The sequence below is a fragment of the Rhinatrema bivittatum genome, chromosome 7 (assembly GCF_901001135.1).
Source record: "Rhinatrema bivittatum chromosome 7, aRhiBiv1.1, whole genome shotgun sequence".
Taxonomy (NCBI): domain Eukaryota; kingdom Metazoa; phylum Chordata; class Amphibia; order Gymnophiona; family Rhinatrematidae; genus Rhinatrema; species Rhinatrema bivittatum.
In genome coordinates, this window is record NC_042621.1 from 202807222 (window position 1) to 202827853 (window position 20632).

General features: G+C 43.6%; 1 protein-coding gene across 2 annotated transcripts in view; it reads right to left on the reverse strand.

Annotated features, from left to right (window-relative positions):
* Positions 1–20632, reverse strand: part of PHYHIPL (phytanoyl-CoA 2-hydroxylase interacting protein like) — a 130286-nt gene that overhangs the window by 21603 nt on the left and 88051 nt on the right. For both annotated transcript variants that reach the window (XM_029609768.1, XM_029609767.1), the window contains exon 3: positions 12388–12562. In XM_029609768.1, the coding sequence (XP_029465628.1) occupies positions 12388–12562 (175 nt within the window). The remainder of the gene's footprint in view (positions 1–12387; positions 12563–20632) is intronic.

Consider the following 20632-nt stretch of genomic DNA (forward strand, 5'->3'; position numbering starts at 1 on the left):
AGTAGCTCTTTATGTCATAAACAATATCTTAGTAACTGAAATGCAGGGGACGTGAGGAAAGGAGGAAGCACTTTGGGCTGTTTTAAAAAAAGATGATCGCCATGGCTTTCACTTGATGAACTTTGAAAAAGTCTTTAATCTGAAAGCCAGGCAGTGCCTAACAGTGCACTATACAGTCCACTAGCCAATTAGACAGAGTTTGTTTGGCAACTACCTTTCCCAATCTATTGGGATCAAAGACGCGGATAGTTGAGAAGCTTGATGGTGAGATTGACTCCTCTTTGGGTAACATATCAGGGCTTTCCTACAGTCCAAGGAATGAAGAGCCTATTCTTCTTTGTGCATATCAAGTCTTGGGAAGAATGTAGACAGCAAAATAGTTTGGAATGCAGTCACTACTACTTTTGGAACAAATATGGGGAGAGTTCGTATAAAGCAGAGTTGCTTACCTATAACAGGTGTTCTCACAGGACAGCAGGATGTTAGTCCTCACAGATGAGTGACATCATCAGGATGGAGCCCAATCATGGAACACTTTTGTCAAAGTTTCTTGAACTTTGACTGGCACTACTGGGCATGCCCAAAATAGCACTAACCCTGCATCCAGCAGGGGTCCCCCTAGCAAGAAGTATTTGCGAAAAATAAAATAACATATCGTAAGCAAACCCAACTCTGGGGGGCGGCGGGCGGGTTTCGTGAGGACTAATATCCTGCTGTCCTGTGAGAACACCTGTTACAGGTAGCAACCCTGCTTTCTCACAATCTGCTTTCTCACAGGACAAGCAGGATGGTAGTCCTCACAGATGGGTGAGTAGCAAGCTGAGGATGCCCGAGGAATGCACCCAAAGACGTGCAACAGACACAACAACAGGGGTGGATTTGGGTAGGAGGGCATCCTGAAAACCCTGAAAGGGACGCTGGAAGGATGTTGGGAAATTAAGCTGAGAATAAGTTGTGTAGAACAGACTGGCCAAAAATGGAATCTTGTTTGCCAGCCTTGTCTAGGCAATAATGGGCTGTGAAAGTATGGAGAGAACTCCAAGTGGCAGCCTTACGGATATCCAAAAGCGGAACCGAATGGAGGTAGGCCACTGATGTCGCCATGGCCCTGATAGAATGTGCCCTTATACGTTCTTGTAACGCAGGCCTGCTTGCTGGTAGCAGAAAACAATGCTGTCCGCCAGCCAGGAAGAAAGGGTCTGCTTGCCCACCTGAGTACCCAATTTGTTCTTATTGAAAGAAACAAATAGTTGAGTGGACTTCCTATGGGCTGACGTGCACTCTAGATAGAAAGCCAGGGTACGTTTACAGTCCAAGGAATGCAGAGCCTGATCTCCTGGGTGTGAATGGGGCCTGGGAAAGAAAGTAGGTAATATGATGGATTGATTGAGGTGAAACTCTGATACTATTTTTGGCAAAAACTTAGGGTGGGTGCGGAGCACTACCCTGTCATGCAGAATTTTAGTGTAAGGTGGGTAGGTGACCAAGGCCTGTAACTCACTAACTCTGCGAGCAGATGTTATAGCGAGAAGAAATAGTACTTTCCACGTGAGATAGCGGAGATCGCAGGAATGGAGAGGCTCAAATGGAGGTTTCATGAGTCGTCCTAAAATCACGTTAAGGTCCCAAGAGGGGACCGGAGGGTGCAGTGGAGGTTTTAAGTGGAGTAAGCCCCTCATGAAGCGTGTTACTAAGGGTTGCGTTGAGATAAAGACATCTCCTATCCCGTTATGGAAAGCGGCTACCGCACTGACATGGACCCTAATGGAGGAAGTTTGTAGGCCAGACTCTGAAAGGTGCCAGAGATAGTCCAGGAACTTCGCAGTGGAACAAGTGAAGGGGTCTATGGACATGGACGTGCACCAGACTGTAAACCTCTTCCATTTAGAACAGTAAGACTGCTTCATGGGAGACTTTCGTGAAGCTATGAGGACTCGGGACACCGACTCCAAAAGGTTAAGGAGTCGGAGTATTAGCCTTTCAATATCCAGGCTGTCAGGGACAGGGCCGGGAGGTTGGGGTGGCGTAGGTGCACGTCGTTCTGAGTTATCAGTAGCGGGTCTGCCCCCAGACGAATGTGCTGGCATACTGAGAGATCTTGGAGGATTGGAAACCAAACTTGGCGTGGCCAGTGAGGGGCTATAAGAATCATTTAGCCCTTGACCTTTCGTAACTTCACGAGAGTCCTGGGAATGAGTGGAAGTGGAGGGTATGCGTAGAGGAGACTGCTGGCCCATGAGAGGGTTAAAGCGTCCCTCGGCAGTGAGTGGTGGCTGCGAGTGAGTGAGCAGAAGTTTTCCACTTTGTGGTTGTGGATGGACACAAAGAGGTCTATGTGTGGATAACCCCAGCATTGAAAAATTGTGTCCGCTACCGTGTGGTTGAGAGACCATTTGTGTGGATGAAAGGTGCGACTCAACTTGTCCGCGAGAACATTATCCACGCCCTCCAAATAGGTCGCTTTGAGGTACATCGAGTGGGAAAGAGCCCACGCCCATATCTGTGCAGCTTCTTGACATAGAAGGTAGGAGCTCGTTCCCCCTTGCTTGTTGATGTACCACATCGCCACCTGGCTGTCAGTCTGGAGCAGGATGGCTTTGTTGGATAGGCAATCCTGAAAAACCTTGAGGGCATATCTGGTTCCCTGGTCTGCAGGTGGTCGACATGCGCACCCCACCCTAGGTTTGAGGCATCCATCGTCAATGTAATTTGAGGCTCTGGAACCTGAAAGGGAAGGCCTCGTAGGAGATTGGAGTGTTGCATCCACCAGACCAGCGAGAGGAGGAGCTGTTTGGTGACGTGGACAATGTTGGACATTGGATGGTAAGCCTGAGTCTACTGGGACTTTAGGGTCCACTGTGTTACTCTCATGGCTAGATGGGCCATCGGAGTAACATGCAATGACGAAGCCATGTGATCCAGCAAAGTGAGGAAGTGATGAGCCGTTGTGTATCTCCGAGCCTGGAGTTGCTGCGCCAGGGCTGTGAGAGTGTGAGCTCGAGGGAGAAATGCTTTTGCCTGTATGGTATCCACGTCCGCCCCTATGAAGGAGAGGATTTGAGATGGAACGAGCTTGGACTTGGGATAGCTGACCAGAAACCCGAGAGACAGATGTGTGTGGAGGGTTAGATGTAAGGAGGTTAGTGTGTCCTTTTGGGATGGAGCCCTTATCAACCAATCGTTGAGATAAGGGTAGACATGGACCTTCTGGCCCCTGAGGTAGGCAGCGACCACTACGAGGCATTTGGTGAAGACTCTAGGCGTAGACGCCAGGCCGAATGGCAGGACACGATACTGAAAGTGTCGGGGGCTGACTAAGAACCGAAGGAATTTGAGATGAGAAGGAGTTATCAAGATGTGTGTGTACGCATCTTGAAGGTCTAAAGAGCAAATCCAGCGTTTCTCTCGATGTTCACCTCGGTCCTTCTCCGGTGCCGAGGACAAATAATTGGACGACTTCGGAGCAATTGGCGTCGGGTGAGAAGCGCCGAGAGGTCGACGGCGCCGGCTCAGATGACATAGATGCGTAGAGGATGGAGTCGGTAATTTCGCCTGGAAAAGAAACTCCATCTTTTCTGAGCAGGCCTTATGGCCCTTCAGTGTCATCTGAGCACATTTGGTGCAAGTTAGGACATCATGGTCCACCCCCAAACACAACACATAAACCCTATGTGGGACGGTGATGGACATTGTCAGAGGACAATCAGGGCACCGACGAAAACCCGACGCCATGGCTTTGACAAAAATTTAGCCACAGTGCGCTCAATGGCCAGTAGGCCCCGAAGGGAAAACTCGACGGGAATCGACCGCAATGGAGGGTAAAGCCTTACCTTCACGACTGCGGGTATGGAATCGATAGGGGGGACCCCGGATGGGGTAGAATTTTTTGAAAATTTGAAAGGAAGTTACGTGAGGAAAATTCCTGTCAGGAATCTCTAGAGAACTTAACTGCGTGGCTACTGCTGCGCAGAAAAAAAGAGACTGAAGGGGGACCCCTGCTGGATGCAGGGTTAGTGCTGGGAATGTCCAGTAGTGCTGGTCAAAGTTCTAGAAACTTTGACAAAAGTGTTCCGTGATTGGGCTCCATCCTGATGTCACCCATCTGTGAGGACTACCATCCTGCTTGTCCTGTGAGAACAACCCTGTTATGAAAAAAACTGCAGGTATGGTGAATATGAAACAAGAGCCTGTAATTCACTTACTCTTCATGTCAAAGTGATGGCAATAAGAAAAGATGCTTTCCAGGTGAGATACTACAAGTCCACTGACTTGAGATGTTCAAAGGAAGGTTTCATGAGCTAAGCTAGTATGTTGAGGTTCTAAGTCATCGAAGGTTTACTGACAGGAGGCTTGGAATGCCTTAGATCTTTCATGAATTTTGATATTTATTTATTTATTTATTTTTAGATTTTTATATACCGGTGTTCCTGTATTAAAATACAGATCACATCGGTTTACATTGAAACATAAAAATTATGCCAAGAGGCGGTACATATAACAAGGTTATAGAACTTGGAAAACATGGAAAACAGATTCGAATAATAACACTGATAAAGTTGTAAAGTCTCTGAGAAATCAAATCATAAAATAAGGCGTAATTGTCTAAGATAAATGTGATCTGCAAAAGGGATTGCGATGGTGAGAAAATCTTGATAGCTGGAGGTAAAAAATAATCAAAGTTCTGGAAAAGCTTGGCTAAACAGCCAGGTTTTAATTTTCTTTTTGAAGGACGCGAAGCAGAACTCAAGGCGGATGTCTGGCGGGAGCATGTTCCATTGGACGGGTCCTGCTAAAGAAATGGTACGTTTCTGATGTAAGGATATCGTTGAAGGAACATAGAGTGTGCCTTTATAAGCTCCTCTGATAGGTCTAGTTGAAGAGTGAAAACGTAGTTGGGTGCTTAAGTGGAGTGGGGATATGTTGTAAATAGATTTATGAATTGCTGTGTATACTTTATAGAGAATCCTTTGCTTAATAGGCAGCCAGTGGAGGAGTTTTAGTATGGGGGTTATGTGGTCTCTTTTATTCGTATTGGTAAGGATTCTAGCTGCAGAGTTCTGAATCATCTGGAGGGGTTTGATGGATGAGGTTGGTAGGCCAAAAAGGAGCGAGTTGCAATAGTCAATTTTTGTTAGTATAATGGCTTGTAGAACCATCCGAAAATCATTGAAGTGGAGAAGTGGTTTCAATTTTCTCAGGACAAGAAGTTTATAGAAACAGTCTTTAGTGGTGGTGCTTATAAATTTTTTGAAGTTAAGCTGATTATCTATCATGACGCCTAAATCACGTACATATGGTGAGTGATTAATTGTAGGAGTGGTAGAATTGAGTGGGACAGCTGGGTATATTAGATTGTTATTAACGTCATGATTGATAATTAAGATCTCTGTTTTGTTGATACTAATGGGTGGACCAGATTGGAGTCCCTTCCACCTGTTGATACATCACAATAGTGCTAAGATGAACTTTAACCGAAGAGGTACTGAGGCCTGATTATAAGAGGAAGATCAGATTCTAAAACAATCTCCTAGAGCTGCAGGAGAAGGAATCCAATTAGCTAGTCCCACACTATGAAAACCTCTTCTATTTCAAACTGTAGGATTTTCTAGAAATCAGCACATCGTCCACCTCCCTAGGAAGGAGACTTCTATACAATGAGATCCAGTGATGGCAGGTTTGGATATCAAAGTCTGCATGATGATAGTCAAGGCAATCGAAGACTGGCCAGGCCATGTCAGTGCTCAGAGGATTATCTTTGCTTTGTTCTGAAAAATCTTCTGGACAGTCTTGGGAATGAGAGAGATTGGTGAATACGCCTAAGGTTGACCAATGTTCCAGTCTAGAATGATAATACACATATAATGATTCTACCCACTAATTTCTTCCCAGATTGCAGTTATAACTGTAATACATTATTCATCAAACTGACTTCTAGTATAAGTTTATAGCTTCTGTACTGTGTTCAGTACTTTTTTATAACCATAAGTCTCATTCTTGCATGATAGTGTATGTGTGCATCTTCACTTCAGTAGTATCAAAACTCGATTCCTTGTTGACTCAAAAAAGCTGCTTGAATTTTTATGTAAATTTCTACTTCCCAGGCTAGTATGAAACATTGGGAGCTGATCTGTAGTTGCTAGGATGAATTGAGCAGAACTCCTCTACCTTCCTGTTTTCCTCTGAAGCAAACAGATTGATTACTGTTGGGCACTTGTGATGGAACAAGTCTTTTGCAACCTCTTAATTAATGGACCACTTGTACAGTTGCAGAACTCAGCTGAAGTGGTCCACCTGTGTATTATGGACTCCCAGTAGGTAGGTTGCTTGTAGATGAACGTTGAACATGTCTTCCACCACTAACCTGAGGAATCTGTGAAGGGAAGGGTGAAATGAATGTGCGCATAAGTGTCTTTCAGATCCGGAGCACACACCCAATCCCTCAAATGAATAGAGAGTAAAATTTTCTGAAGGGAATTCATTTTAAACTTCTCTCGACCAAAAATCTATTTGGTTTTCGCAAATTCATGATGGGCTTCAACCCACCTGACTTCATGGGGATTAAGTTCTTGGGGATTAAGAAGTACCAGGAAAAGTACCTCAGGCCACATTCCAGAGGTGGAACCAATTCTATCACTTTCTACGGAAGAAGAAAAATTACTTCCAGCTAAAGATGAATAGAATGCGACAGTTGGGAACTGAAGATTGACCTCCGCTGAGGTAGAGGAAGTCAAGACAAGTGCAAGTGGTAGCTATACTTCACAATCCTCAGAAACCACTTATCTTTGGTGATGTGGATCCACTTCAGAAGGACTGAACTCTTCTTATCATCAGAGAAGGCAAGTCTCAGGGCCATTAAAAATGGGCCCCCGGCTTAGGTTGTAATTGTTGTTGTGCCTTTGGCTGATGCATTTCTCTCTGCCACCCTCTAGCAGAAAGTTGTTGCAGTAGATTGGGAGGGATCCAGTGACGTTGAAAAGGGTGGAATGGCCATCTCTAAAAGAACAGGCATTTGTAGGGGCAGTAGTGATGTCTGGTGGGACCAGGCTGGTCTCTTACCACTGCAGACAGCAACTGCAACATGGATTAATGTTCCTCAATCAGAGTCAACATCTCCTGTATCTTATCCCTGAAAAAGTAATCCTTTGTGGAGGGCACATCAGCTAAGTGGTCGTGCACATCTTCCTGAAGTCCACTCATATGCAACCACACAAGTCTCCTTATGTGGTTGACTGCAGAGATTCCGGCTGCAGTGTCAAAAATCTCACAGCCAGAGCAGATGACATGCTTCTCACACTCCTCCACAGCCTGCCAGAACTCTGCCTGCTTAGGGCTTGTCTTCTCCATCAGAGGTGTCAGTTTCTACATGCACTCGTGCAAATATTGTACCATGACCAATTGATGGGCAGCAATCCAGTTGCTCAGCATGTGGGAAGATTTTCTTCCTAAAGTAATCTAACGTCTTTGGATCTTTCCTGGGAAGAACATTGTTCCCAAAAGTGCTTAGCCCACTTCAGAGCCAACTCCACCACTACCGAGTGGTGAGGCAACCAGACAACACCAAAACTGGGGAGGCCTGGACTCTATTTCAGGTCAATTTTTTGAGCTACTAGGAGTCACGATATGGGAGCCTGCCACATCCTTGTTTGTAGCTTTTTGAGGAGGCCATGTATTGGGATGGAATGCGGAGTCCACTGGAAGCTGCAGAAATTGTTAATAAGCTGAAAACATCCATTCTTGAGTCTTGCACCTTCATATTGTCAATAGACCCTTTGCAAACATATCCACAAAACGAGGATGTATGTTGTGGCAAGTATAGCACACGATCTGAAGGAATACTTGTGGAGTCCTCCTCATTGGACCACTGAAGGACATTCAACCAGGATCTTGATGACATAGAAGTAGATGGAAGTGGTGACTGCAGATGATTCAATGGAGAGTGGACTAGTAGTAACTCAGAATAGATTCTAATCCATCTCCCTCCGACACATGAGGGGACTTTCTGAGGAGGTAACTGGCCAAGGCAGGAAGTGGACTCATTCCCACCAGTAGTAGTTGAGGTGAGATTTGAGGCTCCCAAGGATTCCTAGAAGTCCCATTATATGGGAACATCTCCTCAATTTTGGATAGGCGAGGCTCCAACTTCTTTTTTTCTTCCCCAGAGTTTAAGGAGGCAAAGAAATTCCTCACTAACTCCAAAAAGTGGACTCCCACTAGTAGGCAATTTTTATTTGTATTGTTACCTTAAATTGATCAATGAACAATACAAAAACAATTTCCCTGGGTCACTGTATCTCTAATGCCAGTCTGCAGACTAGCATCTCTCTATGGCATGAGCAGCTGCAGCCACCACTGAGGCCAAGTATATCCTTCTGGAGTGTGATGGTTAAGCAGTGTTTGGGTGGATTCTTAGGTACTGTGGCAGATGACCACGCCCATGGGGAGGAGCCCCGTGAGGTGCCATAGTACTGGGCTAAATGCAGGATGCACAAACACAGAGTTAGTTCTTTATTTATACAGCTTGAAGTATACCACCAGAGGTGGCAGTAGTGAGTTAGTCTGGATGTAGCAGTCTCAGGACCCTCAGCAGAGGGGACCCTTCTCACCCCGTTGGTATAGGGGAATTCCGGTGTAGGTTTCCCAGCAAGGCAGTACTGTGGATGAGAGACTGAGAGTTAGATTACTCACTAGATGGTTGCTGTAGGTATGCGATTCCACCAGGTTGAAGAAGATGGTACAGGCACCGAGGCAGGGAGGGCAGGCCCTCGAGAAGCGAGTACCTGATCCCTGTAAGGCACCTGAAATAAAGCAGAGGGCCCCCGAGGAGCGGGTACCTAGGTTAGCAATACCCCGAAGGGCAGAGAGAGAGCTTCCAGCAGCAGCACAGAAGCGGCAGAGTAGCTTAGACTGGCTGAAACCAATCCTTTGCTAACACAACAAGCTAGCAACTTAGTACAGGCTATATACCTGGATGGCGTGACGTCAGTAGAGGGGAGCGCCCCCGAGGTTCGCGCCAATGCTGGAATAAAGACGTGGGTGGCGTGCACGCATGCACCCTAGTAGGCCCTTGGGAGGAGTATGGCGGGAGGCAGCACCATAGCTGTTCCAGGGACGCCGGAGAGGTCGGTTTCTAGACGTGGCGGTAGCCATTTTCCCAAGGGAAGCAGGAGGAGCCGTGAACAAGATGAGGCAAACGGGGCAAAGCCATCTAGCACCGACGGACGCAACATGGAGTCGGGATCAACTTCAGGTGTGCTTCTCAAAGGGCATCTCCCATCAGCACTCTGACCAGAGGGAAACATCTAGATTCTGAGTCTTGTATGCACTCACTGGTGACTAAATCTGCCTGCATGACTTTGCCTGTTGTTAGAGCAAGGCAACACAATGATGCCTATGGTGGTGGCCTCTGACTGCCAGTGACTCTTTCAGACCTTCTCTTAACTTGGAATGTTCCAAACACAGTTCTGTCTGGATTTGTCCTTTCTAAAAGCACTTGGTCAAGTAGGACTTCTGCAGCTTTCCAACTTTTTCCATCTGATTTGGGACCTATACTTCTAAGAGGCTATCTATTCCACACTCTTCTTCTGTTATGTATGTTACCTCAATCAAATTCTTTCCCAGAAGTACCTAGACATTGTTTATGGGGGGTGGGATAGCTTTTTCCCTTTTATGTAAGGAAAGAAAGCAAGTTTGCTTACTTGTAAACAGGATTCTTTGTAGACAGCAGGATGCATTAATAAATATTATGCATGGGTGACGACATCCAACAGTACCGACACAGACCCAGCTCTCAAAGCTCAGTAAAGACTTTACTAAGCATGCATGAGAGTTCCCTGCTTTAGCTAGTTAGTTGACTTTCCAGGGAGACAGGTGAGTATTAAGAATGGCTAATTCATCTTGCTGTTTCTGGAGAATCCTGTTTATAGTTAAGTAAACTTGCTTTCTCCTTTGATAAGCAGGCATCAATTAGCCATTACGCATGAGTCTATCAAGCTGAAGTACTTACTTAGGACAACCCGTTCACTCAGGTAAAGAGTGGACTACTAGGTAAACACTGTGCAAAACTGCCTGTCCAAAGTTACTTTCTCCTCAGGACATGCTGTCCAGACAATAGTGGGATGTGAAGGTGTGAAGAGATAACCAAGTAGCAGCTTTGAAAATGACCTCTTGTCATCTCAAGTGGTCTTGAGATGAGTCACTAAAGTTGCCATGACTCTCACTTGACAGTTTGTAATCTGTAAAGCCAGCCAATGCATAACTGTGTGCTCTATGCTCTGCTAGCCAACTGGACAGAGGTAATTTGGAAACTGGGATCAAAGGATGCAAACAGCTGAGAAGCTTGAGGGCAAGGTTCAGCCCTTTTTAGGTAATACACTTTTAACAGTCCAAGGAGTTAACAGCTCATTCTCCTTTGTGCACATATGGACTTAGAATTAATGTACGTAGTAACAACAGTTTGACGCAAACACTTTTATTTTTATGAAAACATTACCTTAAGGTACCTTATTGAAGCCTACTAGATATTTGAATGAGTGTATCATATGTTGTCTATTCATTCTTTCTTTTAGAGAGTATATCTTTAGTTCCTTAGGTCTCTCTATGTATGGCTTATAGTTCAGGCTGTGCACCATTTTGGTAGCCCTCCTTTGAAATGCCTCCGCCTTGTGAATGTCCTTTTGGAAATGTGGCTTCCAGAATTGCATAGAATATGCAATGTGGAGTCTCACCTGTAAAAGAGTAAAATGACTTCCCTCTTTGTACTAGTGATATCTCTCTTAGGACCTGATGTATGAAGCATTATTTTCCCATAAAACAATTGGGAAAACCCCTTTTATGCACCCAAATATGCTATTAGCTTTTGTGACTGCTTTGTTACACTGCCTGACTACTTTTAGGTCATCAGAGATAATGACCCCCAGGTCTCTTTCCTGTTTGGTGACTGTTAATTTTACCTCTGCAAAATGGTATTTGGCCCTGGGATTTTTGCCTCAAATGCATAATTTAGCATTTTTTAAAATTAAAGCATTGTTGCCAAAACCAAACTTTTTCCATTTTTTATAAGTCATCTGTCATCTTATCTATTTGTTGCCCCTGTCCCAGTCAGCTCTTGGATACGGGGACACATGGGAAGGGTCACTGGCCAGTAACAGACTCATGACCTCCCAGGATTCCCGCACAGTGGGAAGAAAAAACAGACTTTTAAGGGCCTTACAGTTCAAGGCCTCACCAAAACACCACACAGACTCCAAAGTTGTTCAAAAATAAAGATTTTAATGTCACTGATGGCAAGGGACAAGGTAAAATCCAAACAGTTCACAAAAAAATTAGCTGTTTCCTTTTACAAAACAATTCTAGCACAATCTCAAATAGTCAGTTCACTGGGACAGGGCCCTTTCTTTCTGGGAGCCCTCCAGTATCTACTTGGTATGGCAGCTACTTCTTCCTTCAAGTAAATCTCTACTCTTAGAATAGCTTCTAGTTGAAGACTTCTCCTTGAATCCCTTTTACATGATTCTTTTCTCAGAAGCAGAGCAGCTTCTTCTCTCCTCTGCAAAACTGCTCTTCTCAGGATTCACTTCTCTCACAGGATGAATGAAGTATTTCTCCTGACCCCTCTCAATCTTCTCTGTTAAGTAAAGACAAGGCACCTCTGACTTTGGGCCCCAGCACCTTCTCTGGTCCAGATTGCAAACTGTCACAATTCCCTAGAAAAATCTTCCACTAGCAGAAACTCCTCTCTCCAGGTCTTCCCTGTGGAGGAACACAGGCCCAAACATGCCCCTTTGTGAAAAGGCAGGCATGCTGGACTCCAGTATAGAATCCTCCAAGTTCTCTTACTAAGTCCTCCTGCATCCCAATGGGGATTGCCACTCATCACTAAATACTCCTAATGTCCCTAATCTCACAACAGGGGCAGGATCTAGTTGTGACCCCTGACACATATTGAGGGCATTCAGACTTGCTGAGGCCACTGCTGCCATGTAAGTGAAGGACAAAACTGCTAGTAAAGGACAGAAATATGACTCCCTCTACATATTCTTCTTGGCATGTCTACTCTTGCCCATTTTGTATCACCTGCAAATAGGCATATTTCTCCTTCTAGCTCTTCCACAGTGTCATTTACAAACACTGACGAATACTGGGCCCAGCATTGATCTCCATGGCACAAGTATAAAAACCACAGTTCACAATTTCTCGCCCAGTTTATAATTTTTCTTCCAACTCTCTCACTATCAGTTTGCTTAGCAGGCTTCTATATGGATTAGTAACCAAAACTATTCTTTCTTTCATAAAGATATCAATTAAACCCTTCATATAAATGTAATTATATAGCAGATTTTAATTACTTTTATTTTTTATACTGCATAATTCACTATTTGATATTCTTACCTGCAGTACAGAATTCCACAATTTCACTCCATTCAGACACAATGTAATCTCCATCAACTTGTTTTGATGCAGTCTGCACTGCCACTGTATATTCTGTTCTTGGGCTCAAGAACCAGTGTCCACGAACTGTCATAGGTAGAGGAACAGCTTTCGCCACTAATTTTGTGGGGACATCCTAAAAAAAAAAATATATATATATATATCTCTATAGTGCAAAAATTAATATAAATTCTTATGAATCTTAAAAAAAAAAAGTCCAAAAAGTTACATTTCAGTTTGTAGAATGAAATTGGGAAAATCAGAGCTGTAAAAGGGGTTATCTATACGCTAAGCAAAATGTTAAAACTTATCGTTAAAGAACACTTATATCAAGCCAAAATTCATTTTTTTAGCTTAATATGTCTTATTTACTTTTCCTGTTTAAGCAAATTAGTCTTTTCTAGCTGGAGATACTTTTGCAAACACATGTGTTATCTAGTATGGCTTTCTGTACATTATTCAGATTCTTTTTCATTTAATTTACAAAGTCAATACTAAAAGGTCTGTGCAATAAACATTAGCAAGTGCATTAAGCACAGTCCCTGGTTTCCAGTGGTAGATTTTTCAAGATTCTGCATTAAGAGAACAAATTCTCTGGCAGACTTTTTAAAAATGGCAAATTTGCATACTTTTCCATAAAGATTCACATTTATTTTTTTTTATTATTGAAAATCAACTATTTATCAAGACATATAAAGGATAATTTTCAATCCTATACGAGTTACTGGATTTGTGTGCATAAATGGATACGCAGAGATTTATTCTAGTATTTTATAAACTGTGCTGTGGGTTGCTGCAATTTATAAAAAACAGCATAGTTCAATTCTGGAAGTGTGCACATATGTTTCAATGCACGTGATTATTTGTGATGTATTTTAAGTGCGTACTTCCTCTGCCTATATACGTGTGTATATTTATGCATGAAAAATATCTGTACATGCAAAACCTTGATTTATACGTGGAAGTAGGTATATTTTAAAATATGCGTACATATTTGAAATCAACAATTCACCAATACCCAGTCCTTCTCCATTTCATCAAGACCCTCCTAGTATTTCATTCTGAACTCCCCACCCTGTTCACCCAGACTTCCCACCCAAAAATGGCAGACAACAGATGAATCTGACATCAATTGTGCTAGTTTAATTTGCAGGTGTAAAATTGCACAAATAAGTTGCCTAATATATTAACATAAATCTCTTATAAAATAGCTACTTTTGCGCACACCTTCTGGCCCCACTCTGGAACATCCTGAGACTGCCCTTTTTTTCGTGCGGGTGTGCGTGTGAAACTGAAAATACATGCACAGTTCTGATGTTTATAAAATTGCATATACATGAATACAAGCTACTCTCACCTGTATATGCTAATTTTATGCACGTAACCCTTTTGAAAATGTACGCAATAGGTTACAAACCTTTAACTATGAAATTTCATTTTTCTTTTAAATTGAAATACACAGCAACCATTTTTTAAATATTTTCTTGAGAAAGTCCTTGTCTTTACGAGTGCATGAGCTTATGTATTCTGAAAATGCCCTCAGTATCGGCAGTTTGTCATACTGTTAATTATGTGTGTGAATATATTGGACACATGGTAACAGAAACAAAAAGTGTTGAATTAGGACAAGTTTGAAACTTGTGAGCAATCGTACCAGTTCTGAAGGTTTCTATAAACTGAAATTAATGCCCTCTCTGCCAGCCGTGGGATACTAGCAACTGCAGACTTCTAAAACACATCCAGGAATTTGTAGCTGGTGTTTGGTTGGCCACATATGCCAGTTGCAAGAACCTTTGTATAAAGATGTTCCTTTACAAGAATTTCATCACTCCATCCAGGAATTATATCAATATTCTGACTACTTTCTCTTTCCAACTTCACCTCTCTCCTCCTGCTCTCTCTTCAGGGCAGGAGGAAAGCAAAATTGCTTACCTTGTAATAGGTGTTATCCCAGTACAGCAGGATGTAGTCCTCACATATGGGTGACATCATTGATGGAGCCCTATTGCAGAAAACTTTCTGTCAAAGTTTCTAGAAACTTTTGACTGGCACTCTGAGCCCACTGAGCATGCCCAGCATGCCATGATATTCTCAGCCACAGGGGTCTCCCTTCAGTCTCGTATGTAGCAATAAGCTTTAGCAAAAATAAAATAATAAAACATATCAGACCCAACTCCGCGGCGTGGCGGATGGGTTTCGTGAGGACTACATCCTGCTGTCCTAGGATAACACCTATTACAAGGTAAGCAATTTTGCTTTATCCCAGGACAAGCAGGATGCTAATCCTCACATATGGGCGATTAGCAAGCTAGAGGCTGAGTCACTTTGTAGTGTAGTGAAAATGAGCCAGCCGAAAATCAGTCAGTTGGATGTAGAAGGAGTTGGGATTATACTGGAAACAAGTTCTTTAAAACAGATTGTCCGTAGGCCGAATCTTGTCGTCCTTCTTTGTCCAAACAGTAATGAGCTGCAAAAGTGTTAAAAGAACTCCATGTTGCATCTTTACATATGTCAAGAACTGGCACTGAACGATAGTGTGCTACTGAGGTTGACATTGCTCTTACTGAATGAGCCTTTACTCGCCCTTGAAGAGGAAGGCCTGCTTTTTCATAGCAGAACTCTATGCAATCTGCTAGCCAGTTGGAGAGAGTGTGTTTGCCCACTGGATTACCCGGTTTGTTTGGATCAAAAGATACAAAGTGTTGAGTGGATTTCCTATGGACTGCAGTGCGGTCTAAGTAGTATGCTAGCGCACGTTTACAGTCCAAGGTATGTAAGGCCGTTCCCCTTGGTGAGAATGAGGCCTTGGAAAGAATGTGGGTAAAACTATGGCTTGGTTCAAGTGGAATTCCGTAACTACTTTGGGAAGGAATTTTGGATGTATACGAAGAACCACTCTGTCATGTAGGAATTTTGTGTAGGGTGAGTACGTGACAAGTGCTTGTAACTCGCTAACCCTTCTAGCTATAAGGAAGATAGTCTTCCATGTGAGAAATTTAGGATCACAGGAAGTCATGGGTTTAAAAGGAGAACGCATGAGCCTTGTTAAGACCAGATTCAGGTCCCATTCTGTGACAGGTGGTCGAATTGGTGGTTTAAGATGAGTTAAACCTCTCATAAATCTACTGACAAGAGGTTGTATGGATATTGGTGCATCTCCCATCTTGTTATGGTAAGCTGAGATTGCGCTTAGGTGCACTCTGACAGATGAGGTCTAGAGACCAGAGTCTGAAAGATGGCATAAATAGTCTAGCAGAGATGGTGTGGGGCAGGAGAAAGGGTCTATGTTCTTTTGCGTGCATCACAAAGTAAACCTTTTCCATTTCGAAGAATAATTCTTTCGTGTTGAAGGTTTACGTGAAGCTATAAGCACTTGAGAGACATTGGTTGAAAGATTGAGTGGTTGTAAGATCAAGCTTTCAACATCCATGCTGTCAGGGATAGGGATTGAAGGTTGGGATGGCGCAACCGACCCTGATCCTGAGTTATGAGAGTGGGAGCTACACCCAGGCGAATTGGCTCTCTGATCGAGAGGTCTAGAAGTATGGGAAACCATACTTGTCAAGGCCAATATGGGGCTATGAGTATCATGGACCCCTTGTCCTGTTGTAGCTTCACTAGAGTTTTAGTTATGAGCGGTATTGGAGGATACGCGTATAGAAGGCCTGAGTTCCAAGGGCGAGCAAAGGTGTCCTTGGCTGGCTGGTGTTTCTGCCTGTGCAGAGAGCAGAATCTGTCCACTTTGTGATTCAGGTGTGATGCAAAGAGGTCTATTGTTGGTTGTCCCCAACGCTGGAATATCCTGGTTGCTATTAAGGGATCCAGGGACCACTTGTGTGGTTGGAACTGACGACTAAGGCGATCTGCAACTACATTGTGGATGCCCGCTAGATAAGTTGCCCGTAGAAACATGGAATGTGTCAGGGCCCAGTCCCAAATCTGTGTGGCTTTTTGAAAAAGGAGATACGAGCCCGTACCTCCCTGTTTGTTCAGGTACCACATGGCTACTGTATTGTCTGTTTGAATCAGAACAGTCTTGTGTGAAAGGCAGTCCTTGAACGCATGCAGACCATAACGTATAGCTCGAAGTTCCAGGAAATTGATTTGAAATGTTGCTTCGAGTTTTGTCCAAGTACCCTGGGTTTGGAGATTGTCTATGTGAGCTCCCCAACCTAAGGTGGATGCATCTGTAGTTAAAGTTATCTGTGGGACTGGTTGTTGGAAGGGCAGGCCATTGTGCAAGTTGTCCTTGTTCGCCCACCAAAGTAGAGATGAACGTAGCTGGTGGGTTACTTGAATTGGAGAGGACAGTGGTTGAATGGCTTGGATCCATTGTGATCTTAATGTCCATTGGGTTATTCTCATGGCTAATCTTGCCACAGGAGTGACATGAACTGTGGAGGCATGTGGCCTAATAAAATTAGAAACTGATGAGCTGTTGCTTGTTTCTTCGAGTGTAGCGAGTTTGCCAATAGCTTCTAAAGTCTGCTGTCTCGTGTCTTCCTCAGGCACTAAGTTGAACGGTATTGTGTCTGCCATGTCCTTTATGAAATTGGTGAAGGACAAGTCCTCTGGTGGAGATTTCTTCCTGCCTTCCAGAGGAGAAGGGTCAGACATGAAGCTTTCCGACGAAGAATCAGTATGCTTGTCTTCCCATGAGTCATATGGTGCTTCCCTGGAAGGAGAAGTGGGAGAAGATCTCGGTGGAAGAGATGGAACTAGTGGCCGAAAGAGTCCTGAAGGCCCTGGCTGAGGATCATCGACAGGTCTCTGTCCAGGAACATCCCTGATAGGTTTAGTTGGGATAGACTTCGGTGGAATAGCACCGACGAGGGCGTTGAATCTATCCATCAACATTTGGAATAAAGCCAATTCTGGTTGACCTGGAGCCCCAGGTAGTGGCATCGGTGTCCGTGGAGATGGTCCCGGCATTGGTACAGGTTCCGGCATCGGCAGAGGCGTCAGCATCAGTGCGGGCACCGGCATCGACAATGGTATCAGCGAGGGTATTGGCGTCGGCGTTGATGGTCTATGCTCTTGTAGCATTTGTAGCACCGCTTGGCGGATAAATCCACTCAATTTCTCCGTGATAGCTGGTGCAGGCAGAGCAGCTACATGTGGTGGCGATGGGGGCGTTATCGGTCCTACCACAGGGCCCTGTGGAGGTTCGATGGCTGGCATCTCGACGGAAGGTGAACACCTCGGTGTGGAAGGCCTTGGTGTTTTCTGCAGGCGAGGCCACTTGGCTATCGACTTCTCCGGGGATAGCAGATTTTCTGGAATCGATGGATGGCAATGTCGATGCCGATGTTTCGATCGATGCTCAGACGCTGACTTCGTCGATGCCATGGATGGGGTCGGTGATAAACGATCCCCTGAACCTTCCGGACGACGTTTTTTAAGTATCGGTCGTTTCGAAACACCGGCCAGAGATGACTGAGTGGACATCGATGGGGAAGGTAAAAGCTGAAGATGGAACAAGTGTTCCATCTTTTCTTGGCGCATCTTCCGTCCTTTAGCGGTCATTTCAGCGCATTTTGGGCAAGATGTTACATCATGCGATTGGCCCAAGCAAAGAACACACTCAAGGTGTGGATCCGTAATTGACATGGTCCGATTACATTTGGGACATTTTTTGAATCCTGTGGCCATGATACTGTCAACAGCTGTCGATGTAAATATGAAGAAAAATTATTTTACTCAAATGAGTCGGAATGAGAATCTTTTACTCGCCGGCCGGTGGTCAATCTGATTTTTAGTCAGAATTGTGTGAGAATCTCACATAGGCTCCTGCTCCACGATGAAAAGCAGCGCGGAAAAACGAAGACTGAAGGGAGACCCCTGTGGCTGAGAATATCATGGCATGCTGGGCATTCTCAGTGGGCTCAGAGTGCCAGTCAAAACTTTCTAGAAACTTTGACAGAAAGTTTTCCGCAATAGGGCTCCATTAATGACGTCACCCATATGTGAGGACTAGCATCCTGCTAGTCCTGGGATAATCGAGAAACAAATGGAGGAGAGGGGCTGATTAGGAATCAGAGTGCCTCTGCTCTCCATTGCTGTATGCTCCAGCCTTAGCCTAATTCCTCCCCACCCCACTACCCCCATTCCTTACAGGCTGCTTGCAAAGGAAAGGCTGGAGCAGGAAGCAGTGAGAGAGCTGAGACTGAAGGAAAGCTTTCTGTAGCTTTCTTCAGATGACTGAATTAGGAGGTGGGGGAGCTTCAGGTTTGTTGATTTAAGTATTTATTTAAAATAGTTACTGCCTATCAACTATTCTAGGTAGATTACAATGGTAGCTATAATAAAATTACTTTAAACCAACAAATAACAGACAACACTAACTGTATCACAGCAGATCGTTTCTGTTGGAATAGAAAGCTATCCTTTCCAGAATTAACAATGAGATAAGTATAACCAGTATAAAACGACTATAAATAAATATAGCCTAGTATAAAATAAAAATAAAATTCCCTGGAGTTTCAATTGACAAGTTCTCATAAATGTTGATGTTGCCCTCAATATGAAATTTACAACTATATTAAAATCTGATCCATAGTACATCCGGCTATAATGCCTGTCATGCTCTATGACGCATATTCTCTGAAACCTGAGAAAATAACAATGCTTTAAAAAAATGTTCTTAATGACTTCAGACATGGATCAACCCTTAAAGCAAATGGTAGCTTATTCTACAGACCTGGACCTACAACCATCAGAGTTCTTTCTCTAATTTCACAAAGATGAAATGTAGGGAGCTGAAGGAATCTAAAAAAAAAAATCTTCCCTGATGACTTTAAGGCACGTTTTGGAACATTAATTTTTAACATGGAGGCAAAGCAACACGGGCTATTGTCATTCAATGCTTTGGGGTAGATTTTAAAAAGGTCTTCGTGGACATACATGTGCACGCGCTACCCGGTGCGCACACATGTAATCTGATTTTATAACTTGTGCACGCAGGCAAGGCTGAAGAGGTTAGGGCTGTTCAGCTTGGAGAAGAGACGGCTGAGGGGGGATATGATAGAGGTCTTTAAAATCATGAGAGGTCTTGAATAAAGTAGATCTGAATCGGTTATTTACACTTTCGAATAATAGAAGGACTAGGGGGCATTCCATGAAGTTAGCAAGTAGCACATTTAAGACTAATCGGAGAAAATTCTTTTTCACTCAACGCACAATTAAGCTCTGGAATTTGTTGCCAGAGGATGTGGTTAGTGCAGTTAGTGTAGCTGGGTTCAAAAACGGTTTGGATAAGTTCTTGGAGGAGAAGTCCATTAACGGCTATTAATCAAGTTTACTTAGGGAATAGCCACTGCTATTAATTGCATCAGTAGCATGGGATCTTCTTAGTGTTTGGATAATTGCCAGGTTCTTGTGGCCTGGTTTGGCCTCTGTTGGAAACAGGATGCTGGGCTTGATGGACCCTTGGTCTGACCCAGCATGGCAATTTCTTATGTTCTTATGAGGAATGTTTGTTTCTGTTTTTCCATTATTGCAATGCATACAGAGTCTAGTTTGTGGTTTCCAGTTCAGTTTTTGTCTGCACATTCATGTTTATTATGTTCTTTTTATTCTCTATTTGGTGGGGGTTTCTATCTATGTTCTGTATTTATAAATGAGGTGAAGTTTTCTGCTAGTGTCAGTTTCTGTGTAGGGCTCTAGAACAGTTTGGCTTTTTCTGTTTTCTTAATAAGAAGTGTATTGATATTTTAGGGCCTGGTAAAATATTTGAAGCATTAACTTTTTATAGGTAGGCTTGTTACTATTTGAATGCTGGCAGTTAGAGCTGTTTTGGTATTAGAGTTTACTATATTATAATTGTCATTCAGTTTACTTATGGCTTAGTTAACACCCAACATGCCACAGAACTTTGAAACCATCTAACCATGGTGAGAAAAAGAGGTGCTAAAATTAGCACATACTTGCATGTAAGGAGTGTCACATGCAGACAAGGCTTTACTGAGCTCACAAGAAAAAGTGTGTTATGCTCTCATTTGCTGTTTTCCAAGGGTTTGTTAAAGTCAGAACATAAGAATATAAGATATTGCCATGCTGGGTCAGACCAAGGGTCCATCAAGCCCAGCATCCTATTTGAAACGCAGGCCAAACCAGGCCACAAGAACCTGGCAATTATCCAAACACTAAGAAGATCCCATGCTACTGATGCAATTAATAGCAGTGGCTATTCCTTAAGTAAACTTGA